We start from the raw sequence: 27,651 nt of genomic DNA, 5'->3' as shown, positions 1-27,651 counted from the left end.
AACCTCATAAGACTTAAGTCAAAACCTTAATTAAAACCCTAATATAAAATGACCAAGTCAATCTTATAAGACTAAAGTCAAAATCCTAATTAAAACCCTAAAAGAAACCTAATCAAACACTAACTCTACCCAAAAAACTTTATAGATAGAGAGCCTCCGCAACCTAATTTCGTAGGACAAAGAAAACCCTAGAAAAAATAGGTCAAAAAGCCACCCTAGCCTTTCTAAAATCCTGATTTTTAAGTCCTAACCCTTTACCTATCATCCAAACCCTAACTTTTATTAAAAAAACTCTCAAAACTTCTCAAAAACCACCTAGAAACCCATCACAAAACTAAGAAAATCTCAGATCTAAGGAAGTGATACTTCATTTTGGATATCCGAAGCAGATCTGGTAATAGAACAAAGCGAAGAGAATTTATACGAGTAGCTATTCTACCATATCTGAGGGAACAAGTCGTTGCGATCGTTACAAGTATAATTTCTTTTTACTTTTATTTATTTATTTTAGGTCTTTAGCAATGTAATATTCTTGGGAATTAGTAGAGACCGACGTTTGCCGGGCGGGGTTGGTGCCTAGCACCTTCCAATCCCGTAACGTGATCCCCGGACTCAGTATTTTTTTTAATAGTTATTTTTATCCATCTTGAGTTGATGCTCGGTTCCTAGACCATAATAACAAGGTGGTGACTCCAAACCTCAAAATTCAAAAGTAGATCCACACACCCCGCAGATCAAGGGCGCTTTCACACTGCTAGAGTTAGATCTTGAAAGGATTATACGCTTTATTAGATGTTGTCATTAGGAGTTTTTATTAGTTTTTTTATGGTATTAGTTATACTTTACCTTGTTAAGTAGTTTTTTTATATTATCTGAATGTTGTACTATCCATCTTTTGTTCCAAAAATAGTTTTTATTTGCAGTATTTTGCAAAAAAAAAAAATTTATAATTATTTTATCTTGTGCTACTTCACACAATGTAGGTTGAAAATACAGGTATGCGTTTTTCCGACATAGATTAGGAACCAATTACCTAGATTATGATCACAATATCTTTCATGGTGCTTCTGGCATCATACAACATGATCACGATTAATACGGTAGATACAATCAACATTGCGATAGTAGTGAATGGTGTGTTGTCTCATTTCCAAAGACATCGTGTTAAATCTTTAAGAAATTTTCATAAGAAAGTATTTGCTTAATGGCATTTAAGAATGGAATATTTATGTACAAATTTTGTAAAACTTCAAGAATACCCTTGATTGTTTACTCTTTTTATTATTTCTAAGACAATGAAAAATTGAAACTTTAGGAATTAGTAGAATGATAGGTAATTCCTCCAAATCTTTCTCTTTCTCCTTAAAATATTTTACAATTTCTTTTACTTGAACTTTGTCCTTCTTTCGGATATCATCTTCCTCGTCAGTAGATTGGACCTTATTATCTACCTTCTTTCTTGACTTAAAGGTGTGGATAACTTGTACAAAATTTTGTTAATTCCCTAAATATCTTTCTACCTCTTATTGTCTTTTTGATCCATTTGGAATTATAGGTTGACCTCTAGGGTTGGGAATAGTTTGACTGAGGAATTGTCTTCTCTTTTCCTCCAAGAAAAAATAATAACTGATCCAACTGAACGTCTATCTTAGCTATGGACTAAGTAGTGACCTGATTAATCTGAGTTTGATTTTGATTGGTCTACTATTGAGTTTGGATGAACTATTATTGCTGCTTCATCAACTTTGCCATCATAGATTTTAAAGATGGCTATTATTGGCCAGATGAATTGTAATTAGGCATGGAATCTGGAATTGTATCTATATTCAGTAGATTGCTGTGATTGATACGGGACTTGTGGAACAATGACTTGATTCATAGAAGGACCAACTTGTTTAGCATAACCCTTATTATAACCTAATGGACTACTGGATTGAATAGGTTCATTTTGTTTGTACAAAAAATTCGTATGAAAACTATTATTTGGATGATACATTTGGCTACAAGAATTCTAAGTGGGTTTTCTAAAATCACAATAGCTATTAACAACATTGGCTTGTTCAACCTTAACATATGGCAAATTAGGACAGTATTCAACAAAATGGTTGTTGTCATTGCACAAAATACATAAAAAAGTTTTCTTGATTGAAACTTGTGAAACTGAACGAGAATCATATTGAGAGTTGGATGTTGAGAAACTGAAAGTATCTAGCTTTTTTGTATGACTTTGCATACCACTTACTAGATTGGACATAACATTTTTGAGATCAGGGTCTACCTTCATCTCGTACATTCATGACTTCTTAACAGGATCTTCTCTATTAAATTCTTCATTATTAGTATTCCAATTTTAAGCACTCTCGACTAGTTCAACTAGAAAATCATACACTTGATTGGGAGTTTGGTTCATGAATTGACTTTTATTTATAAACTCAACAAGGTACATTGATTCATTGTTAATCTTTAATAGAAGTATTGCACCAAATGTGCTTGTCCATGCTTTGGTATGGGCATTTGATTAATAAATCATTGAATCTTTCCCAAGTTTGGAAAAATTATTCATTTTGACGCCATCTAATTTTTCTAATTGCGTCCTTAATTCCCTCGATTTTGACTTCTCGATAAAATTTGGCCATGAATTTCTTGGCTAAAACATCCCACGAATTTATGGAATTGGGAGCTTGGGAGTTCAACACGTAGTTGCGTGATCTTCCAAGGATAATGAAAATAACATGAGCTTAACACTTTCCTCATCTAAATTTTGATTTCTAAAGTTTGACATATGGTCAAGAATCAATTGAGGTGGGTGTACAACTATTCACGTTCTAGCTTGTGAAATTTAAGGAGCATATTTACTGTGGCTGCCCTAATTTCAAGTTGAGGTGCATTGTTTAATGCCAACACAATGCACATAGATGGGGTAGCAAAAGTAAGAGCGAAGAACTCATTGAAAGTTTGTCTTCGATCACCCATCATGTTTAATGATGGTCTCTTACGAATTCTATAAATTGTATGCTCAATCTCATGATCAAATGGTTCTAATGTGTTGCTCTTAGATCGTCCACCAAGTATGCAATTCACAAAGTATTTCAAATAATCACGAAAGAAAAGACTATATCTAGATAGGTTGGCTAACTTTAGAAAGCTCCTAACTAGTTAAAAATTGCACAACTAGTCTTCCAACTTGGTTCTATGCAATCAAATTTAGATAATTCGTATCTCTAGATCAAAGGTGGCGTACAATGCATAAGCAAAAGCATTCTTAAATCACCTTCCTTTCTCGAATAGTCTGAGTTTATCCCCTTAGAAGGACAAGATCTTACTAGATGTCGAATATGATAAAAAAAACACAATTGGGACAACTTGAAGCATGTAAAGGGAAATAATTGCATATAAATCTTATCCATACACATGTCCATGCCAGTTAGGAGGTACCTAGCAAAGACTAGTTCATGCTATCTAGCAAGCAGGGCAGGTCAAAATAGAGCCCTCCCTGGTCTGACCGGCAGGGTAGCATAGCATTAAGTGAGGCCTGGCTTACTACCAGGCCACGAGAAAAACGTAATATTGTTGCATGCACTTCAATCCTGTAAATCTCGGAAGGGATTTTTACAGATAAGTTTGATCGATCCAAAATATCCCAATTAGGTAAATAACACCGTTGAACTAGCACAAATCCCATGATTGCAGCCTATAGAGGGAGTAACCCTACGTGAGGTACGGGGGATTAAAGAACATAGTAGGCACTATTGAAAGGGGGTTGAAGAGATCAAGAGCAAACGAGTACTGATTATTGTTCCTCCATTTATTTGACCTAAGCGTCGAAGTGTGTGACAGGTACCAAGCCGCCACGAGGAGTAACTTTGGAATGATTGGTGTTGTCCATGGGAAACCAGTAACAAATTGATTTCAGTTGAAATGATGGTGAGATCTACCAAAACAAATGAAGTCATTGCATCCCCTTCGGGTGCTCCGGTCGTAGACGCACAACTCTTAACGATGTTGGAGGGTATGAGAAAGTAGTAAGAAGAGATGCAAAAGAGGATGGATGATTTGATAGAGTAAAATCAGAACTTGAGTCGATATCTTGATAATAGCCAGTAAGCGGAACGAGACAATAGGCCGAAGGATCCTTAGGAGACAGATAAGGATGGCTATAGCTCAAGTACTAAAGGAAATACACTGTTAGTGATCCCCATGGGGGAAGATGGAATAGAGGTTGCCACAACAACCACTCGAGCCGAAACCCGTATTAGGGTTAACTCAAAAAGAGATTAGAGAGATGATTAGAAAGGATAAAGAAATGATAAAAAATGTTGACGTGGACACAACAATAGTGCAAGCCATTCGAAGAATCCAGAAGTTTCCCTTCTCAGTAGAAACTTTAGCCCAAGAAATTCCTAAGAAGTTCATGTTGCCACGGTTTACCCCTTATTCCAAGACGAAGGACCCGATAGAGCATTTGTTCCACTTCTAACAGATGCTCGCATTGTGGGAAGAAATAGAAGGACTAATATGTAAATTGTTCCCTTCGAGTTTGTAGGAGAACACTCTGACTTGGTTCCACAAACTGCCATGTGGATCCGTTAGTTCATTTGAAGAGTTTTGTACTACCTTCATCGTGCAGTACATTGGCAATCGAAAGAGTGGAGGAGATATCAATGCACTGCTTAGAATGAGGCAGGGATTGGGGGAGAGCCTCAGGGAATTCACTAGAAAGTTCAGAGAGGAAGCAATATCACTAGAGAGTTGTTACGAATGAACGGCGATAGTGGTGTTCAAAAATTTCCTACCCTCTAACTCAGGGTTGTATAGATCCCTTATGAAGTAGAGGTTGGAGACTTTGAACAAGTTGTTCAAGAGAGCTGAAAAGTATATCCGCTTAGAAGATGATCCCCTGAGCTCAGTGGAAACGAGCCAGTTCATACCTACTGTGGAAAAACCTAGCAAGTAGTCTCAACTACAACAGCAGGGTAGAAAGAGACCACATGAGCAAGATGGAGAGATGAGAAGGTCAAGGACATATTTCGCTATGTCCCCTTGTATGATATTGCCCCTTATTGCTCATGAACCATTTTTTGAGTGGCCCGCGCCACTTCCTTGAGATCAGATTAACCAGGATGAGAGATACTGTGAGTATCACAAGGTGCAAGCTCACACCACTAATAGATGCCAAGCTTTGAGAAGATTCCTGTGAAAGCTAGCAGAGTAGAGTAGACTAAGAGACTTGCCTAGAAAGCAAAGGGAGGACCCGCTTCAAGAAAGGAATCTTAATGCATGGCAGCCACCATAGAGGGCAGTGTGATACATATTGTCATTAGAGAGAAGAATGGCAGGCCCGGGCAAACCGAAAATACTGAGAGGTCAAAGAAAATGAGAGTCGATTACCTGGCTCAGATTTTTAAGATAAGGAGTGGACCTACCGATCTAGAATCCTTCGGGAAACAAACGTTAGCAGTTACTGAGAAAGATTTGGAAGGGGTTGCTAGACCCCATTATGATACACTAGTGATAACCTTGTTGGTGGGCACCTTTGTGCTTAAGAGAGTGCTGGTAGATAGCGGTAACATGGTGGACATCCTTTTGAAGATGGGTCCCAATAGGAACATGTTTGCTCCAGCAGAAGCACCATTGGTCGATTTCAATGGAAGATCTAGTCAGCTCTGGGGTGAGATAGTATTACCAATCAAAACAAGGCCATTGACTTTGATAACCCGGTTTGTGGTCGTCGAAGCAAGTTCCCCGTACAACGCCATTCTGGATAGGTGGTGGACGTATGAGATGAGAGCCGTCCCATCCACCTACTATCAAGTTCTTCGATTTCCTACACTGCAGGGGATATGGGATGTCCAGGGTGACCAAGTAGCAGTACAAATGTGCACATTGAGGAGGGATAAATGAGCCGAAGACAAAGTTCAGTAATAGCAATTACAGTGGGAGGAGACCAAAATTGGTAGACCCTGATGTTTAGAAGGCCTACAGATGATGGATGTAGAAGAAGGAAAGTAGATAGAAGTAGGGGCCTATCTGGAACTAGGGGAGTTGAAAGAGATGGCAGAGTGCTTAAGAAGGAATCGAGACATTTTTTCCTGGTCTATTGAAGAGATGCCAAGAATAAATCCAGAGGTGATTTGCCACCGTCTAAACGTCAAGCCAGACTTCAGTCCAGTTAAGCAAAAGCCAAATAAACTAGCACCGCGATTCAAAAAAGTGGTAAATGAGGAAGTGAACAGGGTGATCAGGGCAAGGTTTATAAGGGAGGTATAGTTTCTGGAATAGATAGCAAATATTATTATGGTGCACAAGAAGAATAGGAAGGTTAGAGTCTGGATAGACTTTACAAATTTGAACAAAGCCTGTGCTAAGGATAGTTTCCTGAGGCCGAGGATAGACCAGCTTGTAGACGTGACTTCTAGCCATGAAAGATTGTCTTTAACAGATGATTACTTAGGTTATAGCAAGATACAACTCAACCTAGAAGATCAGAAGAAGATGGCATTCATTATAGAGCAAGGATTCTATTGCTACAAGGTGATGCCCTTCGGGTTGAAAAACGCGGGGGTCACTTATTAGAGGTTAATAACAAAGCTGCTCAGAGACTTGTTAGGCCAGACAATAGAAGTATACATAAACGACCTGCTTGTTAAAAGTCAAAAGAAGGAAGACCATGTTAGAGATTCAAAGGAAGTCTTCTTTAAGATAAGGAAGGTGGAAATGAAGCTCAACCCAGATAAATGCACCTTCATGTTAACATCAAGAAAGCTCCTGGGTTATCTAGTCATAAAGAGAGGAATCGAGGCCAACCCAGATTAGATCAGAGTTCTGCTAGAGATGCCCTCCCCAAAAACCTAGAAGCAAGTCCAGAAGCTTGCAGGAAGAATTGCTGCCCTGATTTGCTTCATAACCAGGTTTTGAAATAAGTGTAGGCTTTTATACTAGCTACTACAGAAGAATTCCAGGTTCAAGTGGACGGAAGTATGTGAGCAAGCATTCTCAGAGCTAAAGGGATATCTTGGTAAGCCACCTATACTCTCCAAGCCAGAGGCTGGAGAAGAGTTAAGGGTGTATTTGGCCACGTCTGAGCACGTACTCAGCTCAGTCCTGGTCAAAACTGGGCCAGTAGGTGAACAACCCGTTTACTTTCTAAGTAAGACTTTTACAAATGTAGAGATGCGTTATACAAGATTCGAAAAAGTTGGATTAGCGCTGGTCTACACGGTAATGCACTTGCGACCATATTTTCAGGCACATCAAGTACTAGTCATCACAGAATTTTCCCTGAAGTCTGTGCTTAGGAAAGTAGAAAATGCGGGGAGGATTGCCAGATGGGTAGTGCTGATAGCGGAGTTCGGCCTCGAATACAAATCCAAAGTTTCGATGAAAGGCCAAGTAGTTGCTGACTTCTTAGCAGACTTCCCAGTGGAGAAGGAAGCAAATTTGTTGATAAAAGAATTACAACAAGCGAAGGATGAACAGGTGTCGCCAAGCAAATTGGGGTGGAAGGTCTACGTGGATAGATCATCCAATTTTGAGGGGTCAGGAATCGAAGTAGTGCTAATTACCCAGACAAAGCAAGGAAAGAGAAGGTGGGTGACCCTCGAATTCAAGGCCTCCAATAATGAGGTAAAATATGAGGTAATGCTGTTCAGCCTTGTTCCTTAGTAGGTCTGGGGGTATTAAAGGCTACGATGCATAGCGACTCACAGTTAGTGGTCAACCATATTAGCGGGACCTTCGAGGCCTGAGACCCTCGAATGCAACTTTATCTTGAGAAAATCAGGGTTGCTATTCATCAAACGGGAGACGTCAAAGTGGAGCACATACCATGGATATACAACAGGCCTGCAGACACCCTGATCTACATCGCTTCCATGTTAGTCGGGCAGAACAAAAGGGAATTACCTTTGAGCTATCGAGAGCACCCATCAATAGATGAGCTTGGGTTGCCTAACTTGGTGCAATTGAAGGAAGTCGAGGATGGATAAATTCGATCCTAGTTTACTTGTAGTACAAGAACTTGCCCGACAACCTAAAAGTAGCCATACAAGTCAAGGATAGAGTAGAAAGATACACGGTCCTGGATGTCACCTTGTACAAACGGTCCATAGGAGGGCTACTCTTGCGCTGTCTAGCCCCAGGGGAAGAGAAGGAAGTATTGAGAGAGATCCACGACGGCGATTGTGGAAACCATTCAGGAAGGAAAACTTTAGCGTATAAGATGCTCTCTCAAGGATATTTCTAGCCTTACATGCAGAAAGACACAGTCCTGTACGTCAAGCATTGTGATAGTTATAAGAGGCATGTGAAGATAATCACGCAACTAGCAATGTAGCTTCACTTCCTCATTAGCCCGTGGCCCTTCGCCCAGTGGGGGATCAACTTAGTAGGTCCATTGCCCAGAGCTCCAAGCAATCTTACTTTCTTGCCATTGGCAACAGATTATTACACTAAGTAGGCAGTAGCACTTCCTTTGGCCAGAATTCGACAATAAGAAGTTCAAAAGTTCCTCTGGGAGAACATTATTTGTTGATTCGATTTGCCATGCACCATAGTCTCCGATAATAAAAGGCAATTTACTGGAAATTAGATAAGAGAATTTTGCAATAAGTATGGGATAAAGCCGTTGTTCTCCACACCCTAGTACCCCTAGGGTAATGGGCAAGTCGAAGCTATGAACATTTTAAAGAAGAGGTTAAGGGAAGCAAAGGTAGGTGGACGTCTGTTCTGCATGAAGTTTTGTGGGCATACAGGATGACTGTTAGAACATCCACAGGAATGTCCCCATTTGCCATGGCTTACAGGATAGAAGTTGTGATCCCTATGGAGAATAACTTCCCCATTGTAAGGTCCAAGGTAGTGCAATCTGAAGAAAATAGCCAACAATTAGTTGTGGAATTGGACTTGTTAGAGAAAAATTGAGATGCCGCATTTGTCAGATTAGAACACTACCACAAGAAGCTGCAGAGCTACTTCAACAAAAAGGTCTACCCTCGGCAGCTTCAAGAAGACGATTTAATACTGCGGCGAGTATACCAGAACATGGAAGAGCCAAATGGTGATAAGCAAGGAACAAATTGGGAAGAGACCTACAGAGTGACCAAAGTAGGCCAGAAGGGAACATATTACCTACTCACCATGTCTGGTCAAGAACTACCTAGACCATGGAATGCATGTAATTTAAAAAGATATTATCAGTAAATATTTTACTATGATTGCCTTTTAGATATGTTTGTTGGGCTAAGTTGAAGAAGGGAATCCAGCTGGGATTTCAGCCTACGTGGGTCTTCTCTGCCTTTATTAGCATAGCAAGATTGCTGGTCGGGACTCAGCTCTAACATGAATAACAATAGTTGTGTGGATCCAACTGGGATTCGGACTTACGTGGGTCTTCTCTACCTACGTTGGCAGAGTAAGATGGTTGGTCGGGGTCATACTCTGTCATGAGCTTCAAGAATGTTTCAGTAGAATCCAATCGGAATTTGAGCCTACGTAGATCTTCTCTGCTTTCATTGGTAGAGTAAAATTGTTGATCGGGGCTCAGCTCTAGTATGAGTAACAATAGCCGTGTGGATCTAGCCGGGGTTCAGACCTACGTGAGTCTGTTCTGCCCTTTTTGGTAGAGGAGAAGTTGGTCAGGGTTGTAGACACCCCAATTCGCACGAACCCGTTGGAAAGATCCAAATGTCCTCGAATTGATTTCGATTTAGAACTCAAGCCTATCAAGGGGCCACATTGCCACATGGCATCATTGTTCATGCATACATGCATACATGCATCATCTCATATTATTTTTGCATACCCATACCTTGTCCCTAATCTAAGCCAATTCTACTTACTTCCATTATCCAATCCGAATCTATATCCATTCACTGCTCCATCACCCATACCATAACCCAAACCCAAGTCCATATTCTAAGCCCAAGCCCAAGTCCATTCCCTAAGCCCAATACCAAAACCACTCTAAGTCCATTTTTTCACACCCCCTCAAAAGATGACACATGTTGATCTCCCATTAGCCCTCAATACCCAATGCATTATCTAATTGGAGGGTCAACTCCCCATTTGTGAAAACTCAAGAATGCCCTTCTCAAAAGGTGTGGTCAAATTAAAAAGATACTTTGGTCTTTGGTAATAATCTATAAAGTTGAGAGAATTTCCAATCATACCCTCAAAAGGTGGGAATCTTCAAGTACATACATGGAGTTCTCCCATTGGTCCATTTTAAAATTATACTTCCACCCTTGCTTTATGTGTTATTTACAAATGAACCAAGGTCTACTTTTTACCTACCTCTTCACCTTTATACATGTCATTCTCCTACTCATCCTCCCAAAAGTACTTTTGTTCTCCCATTTTTCTATTTCAAAATTATACTTCCACTCTTACTTTATGTGTTATTTACAAATGAATCAAGGTCTACTTTTTACCTATCACTCCACCTTTACACATATCACTCCCTTATTCACCCTCCCAAAAGTACTTTTTGTTCTCTTATCTTTATTTATCAAAAAATCAAAGATCAAATAATACTTTTAGGGTTTCTTCACAAATGTCATCTTTACTCCCATACAAATGAAAAATCCAAAAAGAAATAACCTAAATCTCATGTCCATTTTTTTTATTTTTAGGGTTGGACCACTTTATCCCCAAAAGTTCTCCAAAAACTTTATAAATACCCTCATTTTCTAAAAACATTTCATGCTTTCAAGCACCAATCCCTCAACCTAAAACTCTACCAAATTCTCTACTAATCTCTCATCTCTCAACCTTCAACTCTCTCAACTCTCAACTACATCCTTCAACTCTCAAGTTCATTTCTCAAGCTCAAGTTCATTCAAGACCTCTAATGGGACAAGGTGGGTATAGTAGTTGTTATTGATTTTTTAACTTGCATCTTCTTCTTCTATCCCTCTTTTTTTTTTTTTAGAAATCTTTAGGATGTGATGGAAAACCCTCCTTCATTTCAAGTAGATTGAACCTCAACCTTGGGCATGGAATGCTTGAGGCGGTTTGGTCGAAAGGATGGAAGTTGAAGCCTTTCTTTACCCACTTTTATCTCATGCATCATAATGTACACCATTCACACACACCACACATACTTGGCCATGATGAAGAATTGTGTAGCTCTCTTGATGGGGCTAAAACACTAAGTTTCGAATTAAGTATGCATGCATTAAGGTTGTGGATCTAAAGGGAACTCCATTCATGGAACTTCTCTAAAATCCTAAACCAACATTCTCATTCATGTAAAAATGTGATAACTTTATGAGATATCCTCTCCTATAGGATATTCCTTATATCTATACAAACATTAAATCTTCTTTCAAAGGAGTACATACACACTATGTGCACCCACCCACGTCATGCATATCATGCATTTTACTTGTTATGTTAATCTTTTCAAAAATGGCCAAATCTAAAGGTAACCACCATAGGTGGAGAGAATGGGGTGCTTAACACCTTCCCCATCCTCTAACTAAATCCCCTTACCTAGATTTCAGGTATGCCATACCTTTTCCAAGAATGAGAGTCACTACAATGCCACAAAAAAATAATTTTCAAAAGAATCGAATCGAGTGCCCATTCATACCCATTTCCAAAAAGAATGGTGGCAATTCCAAACAACATAGTATTGAGGTTCAAAGATAAATATTCTCATGTCTACAAGGGTCCTATTCTACCATAAGTTTACTAGCCAAAAAGTTAGTCGAATGATTATAGTTGAAAGTATGACCAGAGTTAGAAACTTCTTCAAGGACAGTGACTCAGATAACTATTTGCAAGGTTAGCTTAGTACAAATTGCCTTACAGATGTAAGTATAGTAGAGTTAAAGCCTTCTTTAAGGACAGTGACTTAGATAGTTGTTTACAAGGTTAACTAGTACAAAATGTCTTACAATTGCAAGTATGAGTAGAGTCAGAGCCTTACTCAAGGATAATGACCCAGATAGCTATTTGTAGGGTTCGCTTATAATAGAAACAGAGTTAGAGCCTTCTTCAAGGACAATGACTTAGGTAGCCAAATTCAAGGTTAGTTTAGTGCAAAATATTTTATAAATCAGAATAGAAATAGAGTTAGAGCCTTCTTCAAGGACAATGACTCAAGTAGCCAAATTCAAGGTTAGTTTAGTGCAAAATATTTTATAAATCAGAATAGAAATAGAATTAGAGCCTTCTTCAAGGACAATGACTCAGGTAGTCGAATTCATGGTTAGTTCAGTACAAAGTGTTTTATAGCTCAAAATAAAAATAGAGTCAGAGCCTTCTTTAAGGATAGTGGCTCGAGAACAATTTCCAATGTTAACTCGAGTAGTTTCCACCAAAAGTAAAATTTACTTTGGGTAGAACTTGGGAGGAAGTAAAGAGAAAAGAAAATATGCTTGAGCAATTTACAATATGGGTAGAACAGCTAGCAGCATATATGTGCTTGAGTAGTTTATAGTGTGTGCAGAACAGTTAGCAGTGTGTAAGTGCTTGAACACTTTACAACATAAGTATGATAGAGCAGTGGGCAGGAAGAGAAAGTAGTGTATGCTTGAGTAGTCTTGCAACTGAATGGGCTAATCACTAATTAACGGCTCAGTATATGCAGGGGTTATTTCAACCAGCACGCGTATAGGCAATGTGATGAGTAGAAAGAGATGCCAAAGGTGATAGTAAGTAATTTTTCATTAGTAGTTAAAGAGGAAGTACAAAGGAGAGATCCTGAAAGAAGGGATAAGTACAGAGTGCACAAGTACAGTAGTATAAAACATGTTATCATTCAGAAGAAGGCTGAGTAATGGAAACAGGAGAATTGGTCCCAGAAGTAGGAACAACAGAAGGATCTACTTCAATAGTAGTATGATTGGCACTCCATCTTGATCTATGTCAATGATAGGGGATGGGTGTAGACAGCCCATTTTTGCATCTGCCCAACTCTACAATTCGTCAGTCGGCTGTAGTGGATTCCTAATGATGAGCATAAAAGAACTCGAAGACTTGTAAGTACTGCTTGATTCATGCTGTTTCTAGTCTTTTCATCCCCCTTACTTGTCATGACTCGACATAGAAATTTACGTACGCTTAGGATCGCTACACCTTACACCCGATTTAGCAAGCACGTACGCTTAAGTTCACTATACAGTTCGACAACTTAGAGACTTCGCTACACTAGAAAAATATAACTTTGGTACTTAGAAATACTCACACATTGATTGAAAGAAACCTCACGCTAAAATTCGAAAAAAATTCGTAAAAATCACCAAAATGATCGAAATACCTTTCATAAATTTTGGACCTCTGAAAAATCTCGGAAGTACTTCCATTGCACTCAGAATGCAATTTCAAGTCTAACGGGATCCAAATCGATGAAAACAGATAAATCAACCAAAAATCACCAAAAGGACGAAAATATCCCTCATAAATGTCGAATCTCCGAAAAATCTCGAAAGTACCTCCATTGTACTCAGAATATGATTTCGAGTCTAACAGGACCCAAATTGATGAAAACAGAAAAATTCAAGAAAAATCGTCAAAAAATCATAAAAATGGTCAAAATGCCCCTCAATATCCAACTCTAACATAGAGACCTTAATCTTTAGGAAAATAAAATTCAAATCGAAAATCAAACTAAAATTAACCATAGGAACTAATTTAAAATTCAAATCAAATTTTAACCAAAAATTAAGATAAAATTCAAATTGAAAATTAAACTAAAATTTAACCAAGATCAAATAAAAATTCAAAATTTAAAAATAATTTTAAATCAAAAATCAAATTAAATTTCAATTAAATTACAAAATAAAAATTAAACTAAAATTTAATCAAGAAACTAATTAAAATACAAAATCAAAATCAAAATCAAAATTTAAACATCAAACTTAAATATCAAATTAAAATATCGACAAAAACCAATCGAAATTCAATTCAAAATCATATTGAAAGTCAAGTTGAAAATCATTCAAATCAATCAATCAAAATCAAATTAAAATTGAATCAATCAAATCAAATTAAAAAAATTCAAATCAAATCATAATCAAACAAAAGTCAAATTAAAATCCAATCGATTAAACAAAGTGAAAATTAAAATCCATCAAACTTTTAAATCAAAATCCAATCTATCGATTAACATTGAAATTAAAATCCAATCGATCAATTAAAATCAATCAACTAAATTCAAAACTAAAATCGACCAATCGAATTCAAAATAAAATCAATCAACCAAAAATAAAATCCAATCAATCAAATTGAAATCCAAATCCGATTAAATTAAAATCGAATTCCAACCGATCAATCAATTTAATGGTCTATGAAAGATCATTAGGCAAGTAGCGCGGGATCACCACCCCCATTCTCCAAAAATAAAAAAAATAAAAAATAAAAAAGAAGATAAAAAAAAATTTAGACACATATTTTCTTTTCCAACTCTCTCTTCCCCATCTCCCTCTCCAACTTCTCATAACTACCCATGTCCTCCACCATCTCTTCCTCTCTCATGTTTGACCACCATAAAAAAGAATCAAAAGAACCATTGAAGGGAGAGAAAAAATATTTTTAAGGCTACCCTTTAAAAAAATAGCAACATTTTTTCCACCATTAAATCTACAACCTTCTTCTTCCTTCTTAAAAAAAAAAATCACACCTTCTTTTCCATTAACGTCCTCAACTCCTCTCTTCCACTTTGGGCGGCAACCCCACTCCTTCTTTCCCATTTTAAAAAGAAAAAAAACACGTCTAATAATCTTCTTTCATTAACATTTTTTCGTCCTCTTCAAATAAAAAAAATCAAGAATAGAAGATACCCCCCCCAACCATCTTCTTTCTTTCTTTTACTCCCTCTATTTTTCTTCCTCTTCATTACATCATTTTTTTCAACTATACAAACAGTCCAAAAAAAAAATATAGATTTTGGAGAAACATTCACACATCAAACTCGTAAGATCACGGCACTACTCATAAACTATTTTGAGTTTTTGTTGAAGGAATCCAAGCGTCCGAAATCATTCGGTAAAGATAATTTTTTATTTTTTATTTACTTTTTTACTTTATTTATTTATTCTTGATTTCATAATTTTTTATGTACCCGAATGGATTCGTCGATTTTTGAGGTATACGTGGCACTAATGACAATTTTTAAAAGTTTCTGAAATATTGATAGATTAACCAATTGATTATTAATATTATCGGATCAATTTCCTCATTTTGTAATATTAATGAATCAATTCGTTGATTTTATGAAATGTTAGGACTCCTCATTTTGTAATATTAATGGGCTAACTCAATAATTTTGGCGCACGTGATGATTTTAAAAAATCAAAATTTATTTGATCAAAATTGTTTAATCAACTCACTGATTTTAGATACATTAGAAATTTAAATCGACTTATTTTTAAAAAATGGAAATGTGAGTTAATTCAATGATTTTGGCGCATGTGGCGATTTTGAAAAATAAAAATTTCTTTGATCAAAATTATTGAGTTGACTCATTGATTTTGGTTATATTCAAAATTTTAATCAATTTATTTTCTATAAAATGGATATGTGAATTAATTCAATGATTTCAGCGCACGTGACGATTTTGAAAAATCAAAATTTATTTGATTAAAATTATTGAGTCGACTCACTGATTTTGGGTACACTAGAAATTTGAATCGATTTGTTTTCTATAAAATGAATATGTAAGTTAATTCAATGATTTTGGCGCACATGGCGATTTAAAAAAATCAAAATTTCCTTAATCAAAATTATTGAGTCGACTCACTGATTTTGGGAACATTAGAAATTTGAATCGATTTATTTTCTATAAAATGGATATGTGAGTTAATTCAATGATTTTTGCGCACATGACGATTTTGGAAAATTAAAATTTTCTTGATCAAAATTATTGAGTCTACTCACTGATTTTGGGTACATTAGAAATTTGAATCAATTATTATTTTCTATAAAATAGATCTGTGAGTTAAATCAATGATTTTGGCGTATGTGATAATTTTGAAAAATAAAAATTTCCTTGATCAAAATTATAAGTCAACTCACTGATTTTGGGTACATTAGAAATTTGAATCGATTTTTTTCTATAAACTAAATATGTGAGTTAAATCAATGATTTTGGTGCACGTGACGATTTTAAAAAATTAAGATTTTCTTGATCAAAATTGTTGAGTTGACTCACTGATTTTGGGGATATTGGAAATTTGAATCGATTTTTTTTCTATAAAATGGATATTTGAGTTAAAATTGTGAGTCAACTCACTGCTTTTGGGTTAAAATCGAAGTTTTCTATGAAATAGGCACGTGAGTCAACTCATTAATTTTGTGTACACAAAAAATTTAAAATCAATTTTCTTAATAAAAATCAACTAGTCGACTCACTGATTGTAATACACGTGGCAATTCAAAAAATTGAATTTCTTTTATTAGAAATATGTGAGTTAACTCACTAATTTAATACACGTAACAATTCAAAATTGAATTTCTTTGATAAAATGTTATCAATGAGCCAATTCACTAATTTTGTGTACATGACATTGAAAATTGATTTTATACTCGTCAAAATGTGATCGAATTAATCCATTAATTTTTGGTATCACATAAGCTTTACTAAATCGTGGGGTTCCATTATGCAAAATTCGAGAATCCATGTAGTTATTTTAGCCGTAAGATTCGTTTAGTAAATCCGATGTAATTCGGTGATGATTGGACCCTAATTTGACCTTTAGTCTTTGAATGTTGACCATAGGATATTTTTAGATCATAGTAGAGATTGATCATCTTGATCAGGCAGGTTCGATGCCTAACACTTTCTAAAATCCATAATCTGACCCCTTACCCATTACTCGTGGACCAACCCGATCCATTTTGGAGTTATCTATGATTCTTAGACCTAAACTAGGTGGTAACTCCCTATTCTTTAAAAATTCTCGAGATACGTAATATGCCCCTATCAACTATTTAACAGACGACGAGGGTCGAGGTGATTTTAGTCAACAGGTTGAGCCAAGAAACCCATCGCTTGAGCAAGGTTCAATTCTATGGTTCCACCAGCCTCCATGAGATCACCGGGGGCTCGAGTGAGGATAGCGATGGGATTTCCTTCCTAATTCAGTTGGAAGGGGAAGCACACCCATAATGTCTAGTCCAACGAGCTTCCTGGGTAGGATATACTGTGGGAACGTCAACTAGGTCCTCTTTGCCATCCTTGTCTTCCTCTTCATCCTCATACTAGAGTCGAGCAGTCTCAAAGCCTTTATGGTGCGTCTATGTAGAAGACTCATCCACTAGCTAGGAATATTGGGCTTGTAGTTCGCCCAGTAGCTTCCTAGTCTCGGCCTCATCTTCTTTAGCTTGAGTAGTCCAGATTGAATCAACATTTGTTCTCAGGGAGTTTAGCTCGAGTTCTTGTTGCTGAACCTAGACATTTGGCTAGGTCTAGTTGTAGAATATCCTAGAGATCTGTTAGCCTCTTATTGGATGTCTTTAAATCTAGGTTGGCCTTAGAAAATTGAGCTAGGTTAGCCTCCATCTCCTTTTTAGCTTCTTGGGAAAAATGGCCAGAAAAGGCTAACTCGGCTTGGAGCACAGTTATTTTCTCATTTTGCTCTCTAGCCAAGGCAGTTGTCCAATTTTTAGCCTCACACCATTTCAAGAAGGCCACAGTTCCATAAATGTGAGCCTACGAAGTAAGAAATAGTATGTTAGAATGCAGATATTGGAAAGTAGATGAGTAGGGCAGTTAGAGCAGTAGTTACCTGGTGAAGGTCATGAACGAAGTAACCGAAACCCAGGTTAGTGTTAGCCCGATTGACAATGTCCTACTCCATAAAGAAAATGGACTGGGAGAACAATGAGTAGTGGTTACAGGGTCTTTTATCCCGCAACGTTTATTGTGGATGTGGCAGTGGATCGAAAAAAATTGCCTTCGTTCCCATCCCGGAGATAGGCTTCACGGCCCATCTAAGCAAAGGTAGCCTCTTTTAGAGAGGTCTTATGCAGTAGGGAGCCTTCACTTTTAGACCCCTTAAAAGGGAAAGGGCTCCTCAGATTCTTCCTGACCATCCAACATTTTTTTCATGGTCGAAGAGGAAGAATAGGGCTACCCTCCCTGGCGGTGGCAAAACTCTGCCCAGCCTCCGCTTGATTTTCCTCTAAATAACCTGTAGAAACAACAACAACACCAGCGGTAGCCTCGGCAGTAACCGTAGTAAAAGTAGAAGTAGAGACGAGAGCACGGACAGCAGGCTCCCCAGACTGCACATCCTTCCAGAAAAGCCAGTAGTACTATAGGAGGAGTGGCTTCTCTTCTTCTTCTGCACCTTAGCTAGGACAGGTGGTGGAGTGGCCCTGGCAGCAGTGGAAAGAGGGAGCTCTAAGAGGTTGATGTTCATGATGTCGGAGGATCCAGACAAAACCTCAAAAGTAGAATTGTGCCACTTCGAATGGATCAAACGGCCCGAATCTCGTATGCTGGAGGGAAGAGCCGGATGACTGGGATTCCTTTGTCGTGGAGCTTACGAAAGTGGATCAAGACCCTCCATGGTATGGCTCGAAAGAACTCATCGTGTAGGTGGTCGAGGGACTTCACCTAGAAGATCATCCACCACCTCTCTCTCAATAGCTTTGGTTCAGAGATCCACTTCCTCTGGCCTCCGATATTTGGATGCTTTATGCTATTTCTTCCTAGCCTCCGCAACCAACAAAGTGAAAGATTCTGCATGTGAAGAAGAAAGGTAGTTGAGAAAGTAGTACTAAGTATGGATAAAGTAAATGAAAGAAGCAACTTCAGCTAGTAACTTAAAAGCAACTTTACCTTGGAAGGTTTGAAGGACTCTAAATCCCTCGCGGGGAGAGCTAGGGGCAAATTCCTAGTCCTCAAAAATGTAGAAGGGGTCTTTGTGCTATCCTTTATTAGAACATGGGAGAGAAGGTGTCAGAGCCACTGTTGCACTCTTAAAGAATAACGACTAGAATCTTGATCGATTGGGAATCACCTTCAGGTTGTATCGAGAGAAGAAGTCATTGGGGGTGACACTCATTTTCTCCATAGCCTCCACTAGACGGTAGAAGTTCCTGGACATTTTTCCAAGGGATTCGTTTATCTTACTCAACACATCTCTGAGGAAAGTAGAGAGAGGGAAGCTAAAGCCAGCCTTTAGTTGGCTGGCATAGACTAAGATTTCTCCCTGACGACAATCGCCAAGGGTATCAAAGTCACTGCCAACCCGAAGGTGCACCGAAGCAGGAATGTACATGGTTCGTCGGAGTTGGGGTGCATTGGCGGCCATGGGAAGGCCAAGTGTAGAAGCAAAAGAAAAATAGATAGAGAGTAGCAGAGATCACCTCAAAGCAAAGAGGTAACTACTGCAGCAAAGTAGGATGAGAAAAAGAAAGAGTCTTCACAGAAAAGCACAGAGGCGAATTCACAGAATTCTAGCACGATAGTAGATGAAGAATGTACTAAGTTCCCTATTTATAAGAAAAGGCAAAGGAGAACATACGCCTAAAAAGACAAGTCAAATCCAGCCGAAGAGACGCAGATTGGGGGTAGTACAAAGAGCCTAAGGGACACCTGGACGGATGCAGATGAAGAAAAATCCATCTGAGCTGTTGATAAAGATTTGAAGTGACGTTACATTGAATGCAACGATTCAAAAACAATAGTCATAATCATGAAAGGTCAAATTAGCTAGTAGAAAAGTAGCGTTGCATCTCAAGGAGACGAAGAGACCTTGCACCTCCTCGAGAGGAGGTAGTTGTTAAGGGAAATAATTGCACATTAATCTTAGCCATAAACGTGTCCATGCTAGCCAGGAGGTATCTAGCACAGACCAGTTGATTAGGCACTGTCAAGCAAATAAGACAGGTCAAAACAGAGACCTCCCTAATCTTACCAGCAGGGAAGCACAACATTAAGTGAGGCTAGTCCAGCCAAGCAGGATAGGCCAGGCCTCGAGAAAACCGCAATAATGTTGTGTGCACGTCAATCCCAGAATGGATCTCTGTAGATAAGTTTAATCGATCTTGTGGCGTCCCGTCGAACACTAACACAAATCCCCATGTCAGATCTCGAGGTACTAGGTGGCACCTCAAAATTTTGGCATGGTCTCCTATGTTTATGTTAGCATTCCAAGGCGTATAACCTGAACCTGATAAACGATATACAATCCTGCATATATACACATAAAATAGAATACTAGCGGAAGCCTATATACGTCTACTAACATACGAAAGATCAGAGTGCTGAAGAATAACCAGAAGACAGGATTATACAATTATTTCTCATTCTAACAAAAGTCCTAACGCCCAGAATAAAATTTATAATACTTTTGGACAATTCAATACCACTAGGGGGTATAACCCCAATACTCACCAAGTGACGGACTCTGACTGTCTATATGACCCACCAGATGATTCTCACTTATGTTCTATACCTGCCTCGCTAAGTTTCGGATCTAAAACTAAAAAAATGGAGAAGGAAAGGGTAAGTAACAATGGTTACCCAGTAAGGAAACAAACAATTTCTGCCAATAACCTCTCTTACCATGAATGAATAAACAAACTGAATCATTTTAAAATATACAAATTTTTTTACAGAAGAAACTATGATTAACTGGTACATATAGCCAGGGATAAGAAACTAAACATTTAAAACTCACATTACATCGATCATCATTACTCACCATAAGATTCTCTTTTTATACAAATCTAATTGATCAAATGAAAACATTAAACATGGATTTCATTTTATATATCAAAATAAGCAACAGATATATAATATACAATGGTGGAGTATTGGAATTAGAGAGTTAGGATTACGACTGGATCGCTCCTAGTCGGGACATGATGTTACAATTCTTCTCTAACTTTTAGTTCCTGATTTTGTGGTCGGTCGCTGCACTTACTACGCTTGGTTGACCATTTATCCGGCTCAGGCTGGCCTTTTGATGTGATCGTAAGTAATGGGTCTCTTTTCGTTGTGTCAGAACGTTCGACTACTATAGATTGTTAATGATCACTGACTAATCATCTTCGTCTATGCTTATCAGGCGTGCATGTGATTCCCAAATATACAAACCATTCGTATACGACCACCTTTAAATTACAAGTTCACTGGTAAAGATAGAAAGGAATAATCCGGATTCTAGTTATGACTCCACTCTCATACGCGTCCCATACCACGTATGAGCTTAGTGGTCCTTACCGTACATCCCAGGATAGTACACCACTCTAGATAATATGACGCACTATCCCTTCAGGCATTCACAAACTCTTTAACAGCTCACAAAATAACTACTTATATATATTATTTTCATTTGAAAATAAAAGAGAAATTAATAATACAAGGTTGAGAATGGATATCCAGTTTCCTACCATGCAAGTGTGGCCACCCGGCCTAAAATAAATAACAAAACGAAAACGTAAACAGCACCTCGCGCTAACAGAAAGTAAATAAACATGCAACTAGTAATATTATCCCTGGATACCCATTCACCAACCTACACACAACACAATAATGTAAAATGCAACCATCACCCCTCGGGTGTGATTCTGACATTTTACCGTTTTCATACCCTTTTTCCCCTTTTTCGAATTTTTTACAGTTTTCAATTTCTTCAATAAAATATCCATTTTCTGATATTCATCAACTCAATATGAGTTCATTGAATATTAAATCATATTTTTCAATTATAGAATTTATTTTTATCAATAATATTGAAAAAGAATACAATTTAATATCAAAACGGGGTCTGAGTAGTGCACAAGACCCAATTCATGGAAATAACCCGTTAAAATACCCTACCCACATATAATTTGTTAAAAATACAATTAAACATATTAAACATGCAATTTCTGGCGTGAATTTTTTGAAATAACAAAAGAATTCTATATTTTGGAAATACATCAAAATTTTACTGATAAAATTCTAAATGCAATTTTCACAATCTACGATTACTAATAGAAATTGAGAGTTCCTTACAATGTCTAGGAGAAAGGATCAAAGCATGTACGCAGAAATCGAGGCGATTGGCATGAAAATCGAGATGAATCAAACTTTGAAGCTATTGATTTTTGAAACTGACTCGGTGGTTTCGAAGATCTCGATGTGGTCGTCCTTTCTCCCTTCTGCGGCGGAGGACGGTTTGACCCCGAAACAGATGAAATCCGAGGTTAAAGTTTCGAAATCCTTGTATATACGTACGACAGATTTTTGACGATACGGGGTGAAAAACATGAGAAAATGGAAGGAATTTGGGTGGGTTTTGTAGCGAATGAGGCTGCGGACGTTTCTCCCTTCTGCGTCGGAAGACGGTTTGACCCCGAAACGAACGAAATCTGAGGTCAAAGTTTCAAAATTTTTGTATATAAATACAACTGATTTTGGACGATATTGGATGAAAAAGAAAGTGAAATGGAAAGAGGTTAGGTGGGTTTTGTAGAGAACGCAGCTGCGGATATTTCTCCCTTCTATGTCGGTCGTTGACGGCGAACCGTTGGCGAGAGATCTGAGGTGGAAGATCGAAGAAAAAATGAATTTTTCATTTATATATGTCGCGGCTGTTTGGACGAGTTGGGGAAGATGAGAGAAAAAAAAATTAAAAAAATTTATTTATATAAAATTTGGGACAAAATCGGTATTTCGCCTATTGTTTCGATAGATGATAACTTGACCGTCCGGACTCCAAAACTGACAAATGAATACTCTATTTCATCTAATTTTTCGTTTCGTATCTAATGGTGTGGTCAATTTCTATAAATTATATCTCTAACAAAAATTTACATTTTTGGCATGAGATGACCCCTAAACTTGACGTCGTTTTCGTTTTTGACGATTATTCGACTTTCTGTTCTCCAAAAATGATAAATAAATAGTTCATGTTTAATAATTTTTCATTACGAACCCAATGGTATAATTGAATCTTAACAATTCTTACTCTAGTAACAAGTCACTATTTTAACCCGGTCCGACTCGGTATCGAGGATTTTGCAACTTTTATATTCGGATTCGTACATGAGCGTGCTTACAGGCTAAAGTATATTTTTCGATCATTTCGAATCCAATGGTGCAGTCAGATTCCATTAAAAAATGATCAGAAACATCCTAAAGTTTTACCCCTAAATCTCACTTTCAAGATTTTCTTAAAATTTCACTATTTTTTTTTCTCGAGATACGAATTGAAAATTCGGGATTTTACATTCACCCCCTCTTAATGAAAATTTCGTCCTCAAAATTGAAATCATACCTTATCGAACTTTGTCACGATTCTACTAACACGACATGTATAATAAACAATACTTATTTTCGATTACCATCTATTGTTAGTCCCAAACCAATCTGATTTATAACTCGTAGACTTATGTCTCCCATATTCCGTCAACCCAACACATTCATTAATTAATCACTCTATTTTAAACTTATACTCCAACTAATCCATTATTTGTATAATCCTAAGATAACAATCAATTCACCTTGTATCACTTCCTTGCTAATATCTATCAACAATAATTCTTTCAAATCTTCTCTATTATTTATATTTACTTTTCTCACCAATTACACCGTCTATTATGTTTTACTCATACTTACCCTGATTATTACTCCTCATTGCATAGACTTACCGCAAATACATCACTACTATTTGCACACCATGTGATACTCCTTAATAAAATAATATACAACCTTCACACTTATTATATCCCTACTATAATACAAATATCTACTAATACTAAATTCTCAAACTGCATTAAAATCTCTATTTCCAATACACCAATATCTTTATATTCAATGCAGTATTTCATTTTTGCTTACCGTGACATCTCCTCATAATTTTTCATGATTTAAAACCTTAATCAAGAGGATAAATCTTACATCAAATAAATTATTTCGCAACTAATCACATGTGAAGGCCTGACAAATACTTCTTCAACATGGACACGTGGAACATCCGGTGAACTTGCTCAAAATCTGTTCAACTACTTTAAACGATCCCATAAGCTGCAAGTTACACGCTTTCTTTCTCTACTCCCAAAATTACAGTATTGACTAGTTACTGTTTAAATATCATTGTAATATCGATTAATCCTTATTCATGTAACTTTATATTTTGCCTAAATCATACATATTTCCACTTATCATCTAATATTGACAGTACCATAATTAACCTTTACAAATCTCACAACTATCTCTCCTGACTTTCAATTCATAAGCAATATTGCTATCTTACCTTTTTCATCTATTTTTCACAATTCCATTAAGTCACCATTAATGTAACCTTGTCCCAAAATCATTCATTCTCGCATTTTATATTAACCTACCTTGCTTTCAAAATTACATTTTCTATCTAACTCTTCCCTACTATAATTCTAATCCTTTTAACTCTACTTTTAGCTTATCCAATTGCCAAATCCAACATGTTCTACTATTCATAAATCTACCCCTTACCTTTCCTAATGAAATTCATCATTCACACGTCGAGTTTACTTCCAAATACTCATTCATTTTGATCGCCTATCAAATTTCAATTTTAGATTACACACGTATACTCTGTAGGTTCTAAACCTACCTTGTTGATTCCTTTGGCCTTGTTGGCATCATTGGAGCTCCAGCTGCTCTATAACTCTACGATTGGAAAACTTTACAACTTGATAGTGGAGGAGTTCTATATTATGAATACACTGATCCGGAAGAGATTGGCCTTGAATACATCGCCTCTTGTCCGAATCTGATCTGGGAAGAAAAGAAATCTAAGGTCAACTCATTTGCCCCCTGGTGGTCTGTAACTTTATCTTCTCTCGTTTTATCAAGCTCGATTTACCGTATCTTTATAATTGGTAGTCCCAATTATCGACCTCTTAGTCTTTAGGTAGGGTTATAGTCTTCTAAAGAATTTAGGGGCCTTCAGCAAATCTCTCAGGATAAGCTCGGGCGCATATCGTGACAACCTAATGAACATCATATCTTAGTCTCTGTAATTGATAGGTTACCCTACACTAATCTCAAAAATTCCTGGTGCTTGATTTATCGAGTAGTCACGGATATAAATCTATCCTCTCGAAGTCTACCCATTCAAACGATCCATCTCCCAATACATTAATCTCAAAACGTTACTAATGATTAGCATCCTCGTCCAATTAGAATGTAATCACCGTCACTCACTGATCTCTTGGGCACTACATAGGACCCAAAATCTTTCAGGTCTTCAAAACCCACTCATTGACCTCAACTAGATTGGAAAAGTTCCCAAATCTTGATAGACATAATCGTTGGAAGTTCCACAACCACATCCTTAGATTTACATGTCCTTTGAGCTGGGGAATTCTCTCAGTTTTCAAAGGCATGACCTGTGGTAGTGGTCCCTCAGGTGGAATAATATTTGCCTCTCGCGAAGAAGTCCAGTGTTTCTTCATTTATTGGATTTAATAGTACGCCTTACAATCGTGGTAAGTCTTGTACCATCTCTCACTTCCTATCTCTAGTCTTGTATGTTCGGGATGGCACGAATATGTTATCAACTTTATTAAAATATGATGGCCTTATTGTCTTATACATTGGTTTTTCTAGCACCTTTCAGAGCCACACATCCTTAATCAGTTGACGTCAACCCGAACATTGTTCTCCTTTATGTCCCAATTTTTCACATTTGTAATATATTACAACTCTTCCTTTTGACTAATTTAATAGTATATGTTGTTGTTTCTTATAAAATTCTTCCATCCATTAACTTGGTATGTCTACAATCTCACTCCTCACGTATGGTTATTTTTTCTATGAATTTGCTAGTTTCGTAATTGTTTCTCTTATTAGATACTAATTGCCTTATTTCCATTTGACTTCGAGGTGATGGTGGTTGTATTATTCATATTTCTTCTCTAAACTTGATGTGAGACTCAGCTATCTGTCCGATGAATGACATTAGCTGTGATATCGAATCAGTGATTTGATCCAGAACCTATCTCATCTTTGTTGTATTTCAGCCTTTGCCTCGTCCATTCCTCTCACTTGTTTTTATCCGAAACAAGGCACATATCAGAATAAGACCAAAACTGCTCTTACACAACTATGAATTACTACCGTAGCTTGGAACTTAGTAATGGACTCTATTTCCATTACTAACAGAATATAATCTTATCTTAAGCTTACTAGACTCTATAGACTTCTAGACACAGAAGAACTTGTAATTCCAATACGAAACTACTAACGAGCTCAGATAACGAATTCTTAATAACACTCTATGATTATCGCTCTAATATCTGTGGTACCAGCTAACTCCTATAAACATAGTAGATCTGTATACCATACGGATCTAATGTTATGTTCTAATACCATCTATGGCGTCCCATCGAACACTAACACAAATCCCCATGTCAGATTTCGAGGTACTAGGTGGCACTTCGAAATTTTGGCATGGTCTCTTCTGTTTATGTTAGCATTCCAAGGCATATAACCTGCACCTGATAAATCACATACAATCCTGCATATATACACAAAATAGAATACTAGCGGAAACCTATATAGATCTACTAACGTACGAAAAATCAGAGTACGGAAGAATAACCAGAATACAGGATTATATAATTATTTCTCACTCTAACAAAAGTCCCAACGCTCAGAATAAAATCTATAATACTTTTGGACAATTTGATACCACTATGGGATATAACCCCAATACTCACCAAGTGACGGACTCTAGCTGTCTATTTGACCCACCAGATGATTCTCACTCATGTTCTACACCTGTCTCGCTAAGCTTCGGATCTGAAACTAAAAAAATGGAGAAGGAAAGGGTGAGTACCAATGGTTATCCAGTAAGGAAACAAATAATTTTTGTCATTAACCTCTCCTAGCATGAACAAATAAACATACTGAATCATTTTAAAATATACAAATTTTTTTACAGAAGAAACTACGATTAACTGGTACATATAGCCAGGGATGAGCAACTAAACATTTTAAAACTCACATTACATCAATCATCATTACTCACCGTAAGATTCTCTTTTTATACAAATCTAATTGATCAAATGAAAACATTAAACATGGATTTCATTTTATATATCAAAATAAGCAACAGATACATAATACACAATGGTGGAGTATTGAAATTAGAGAGTTGGGATTCACGACTGGATCGCTCCCAGTCGGGACATGATGTTACAATTCTTCTCTGGCTTTTAGTTCCTGATTTTGTGTCTGGTCGCTGCACTTACTTTTCGTTCTGGATCTAATGGTGTGGTCAATTTCTACAAATTCTATTTCTAACAAAAATTTACATTTTTTACCTGAGGTGACCCCTAAACTTGATATCGTTTTCGTTTTTGATGATAATTCGACTTTCTGATCTCTAAAAATGACAAATAAATAGTCAATGTTTAATAATTTTTCATTACAAACCCAATGGTATAATTGAATCTTAACAATTCTTACTCTAGCAACAAGTCACTATTTTAGCCCGGTCCGGCTCGGTATCGAGGATTTTGCAACTTTTATATTCAGACTCGCACATGAGCGTGCTTACAGGCTAAAGTATGTTTTTCGATCATTTTGAATCTAATGGTGAGGTTAGATTCCACTAAAAAATGATCAGAAATATCCTAAAGTTTTACCCCTAAATCCCACTTTCAAGATTTTCTTAAAATTTTACTATTTTTTTTCTTGATATACGAATTAAAAATTCAGGG

The 27,651-nt window shown here is 37.1% G+C and overlaps 1 protein-coding gene across 1 annotated transcript; it reads left to right on the top strand.

The window, feature by feature from the left end:
• The first annotated feature begins 5,277 nt into the window (after positions 1-5,277).
• LOC147388883 (uncharacterized) lies at positions 5,278-5,901 on the top strand. Its single transcript, XM_086419666.1, has one exon. The coding sequence runs from the start codon at positions 5,278-5,280 to the stop codon at positions 5,899-5,901; it is 624 nt and encodes a 207-aa protein (XP_086275792.1).
• The last annotated feature ends 21,750 nt before the right edge of the window (positions 5,902-27,651 follow it).

Source organism: Akebia trifoliata, chromosome 12 (genome assembly GCF_017979445.1).
Source record: "Akebia trifoliata isolate Shusen 1 chromosome 12, ASM1797944v1, whole genome shotgun sequence".
NCBI classification, from domain to species: domain Eukaryota; kingdom Viridiplantae; phylum Streptophyta; class Magnoliopsida; order Ranunculales; family Lardizabalaceae; genus Akebia; species Akebia trifoliata.
The sequence above is the reverse complement of the archived record's forward strand: the minus strand, read 5'-3'. Positions and strand labels throughout refer to the sequence as shown.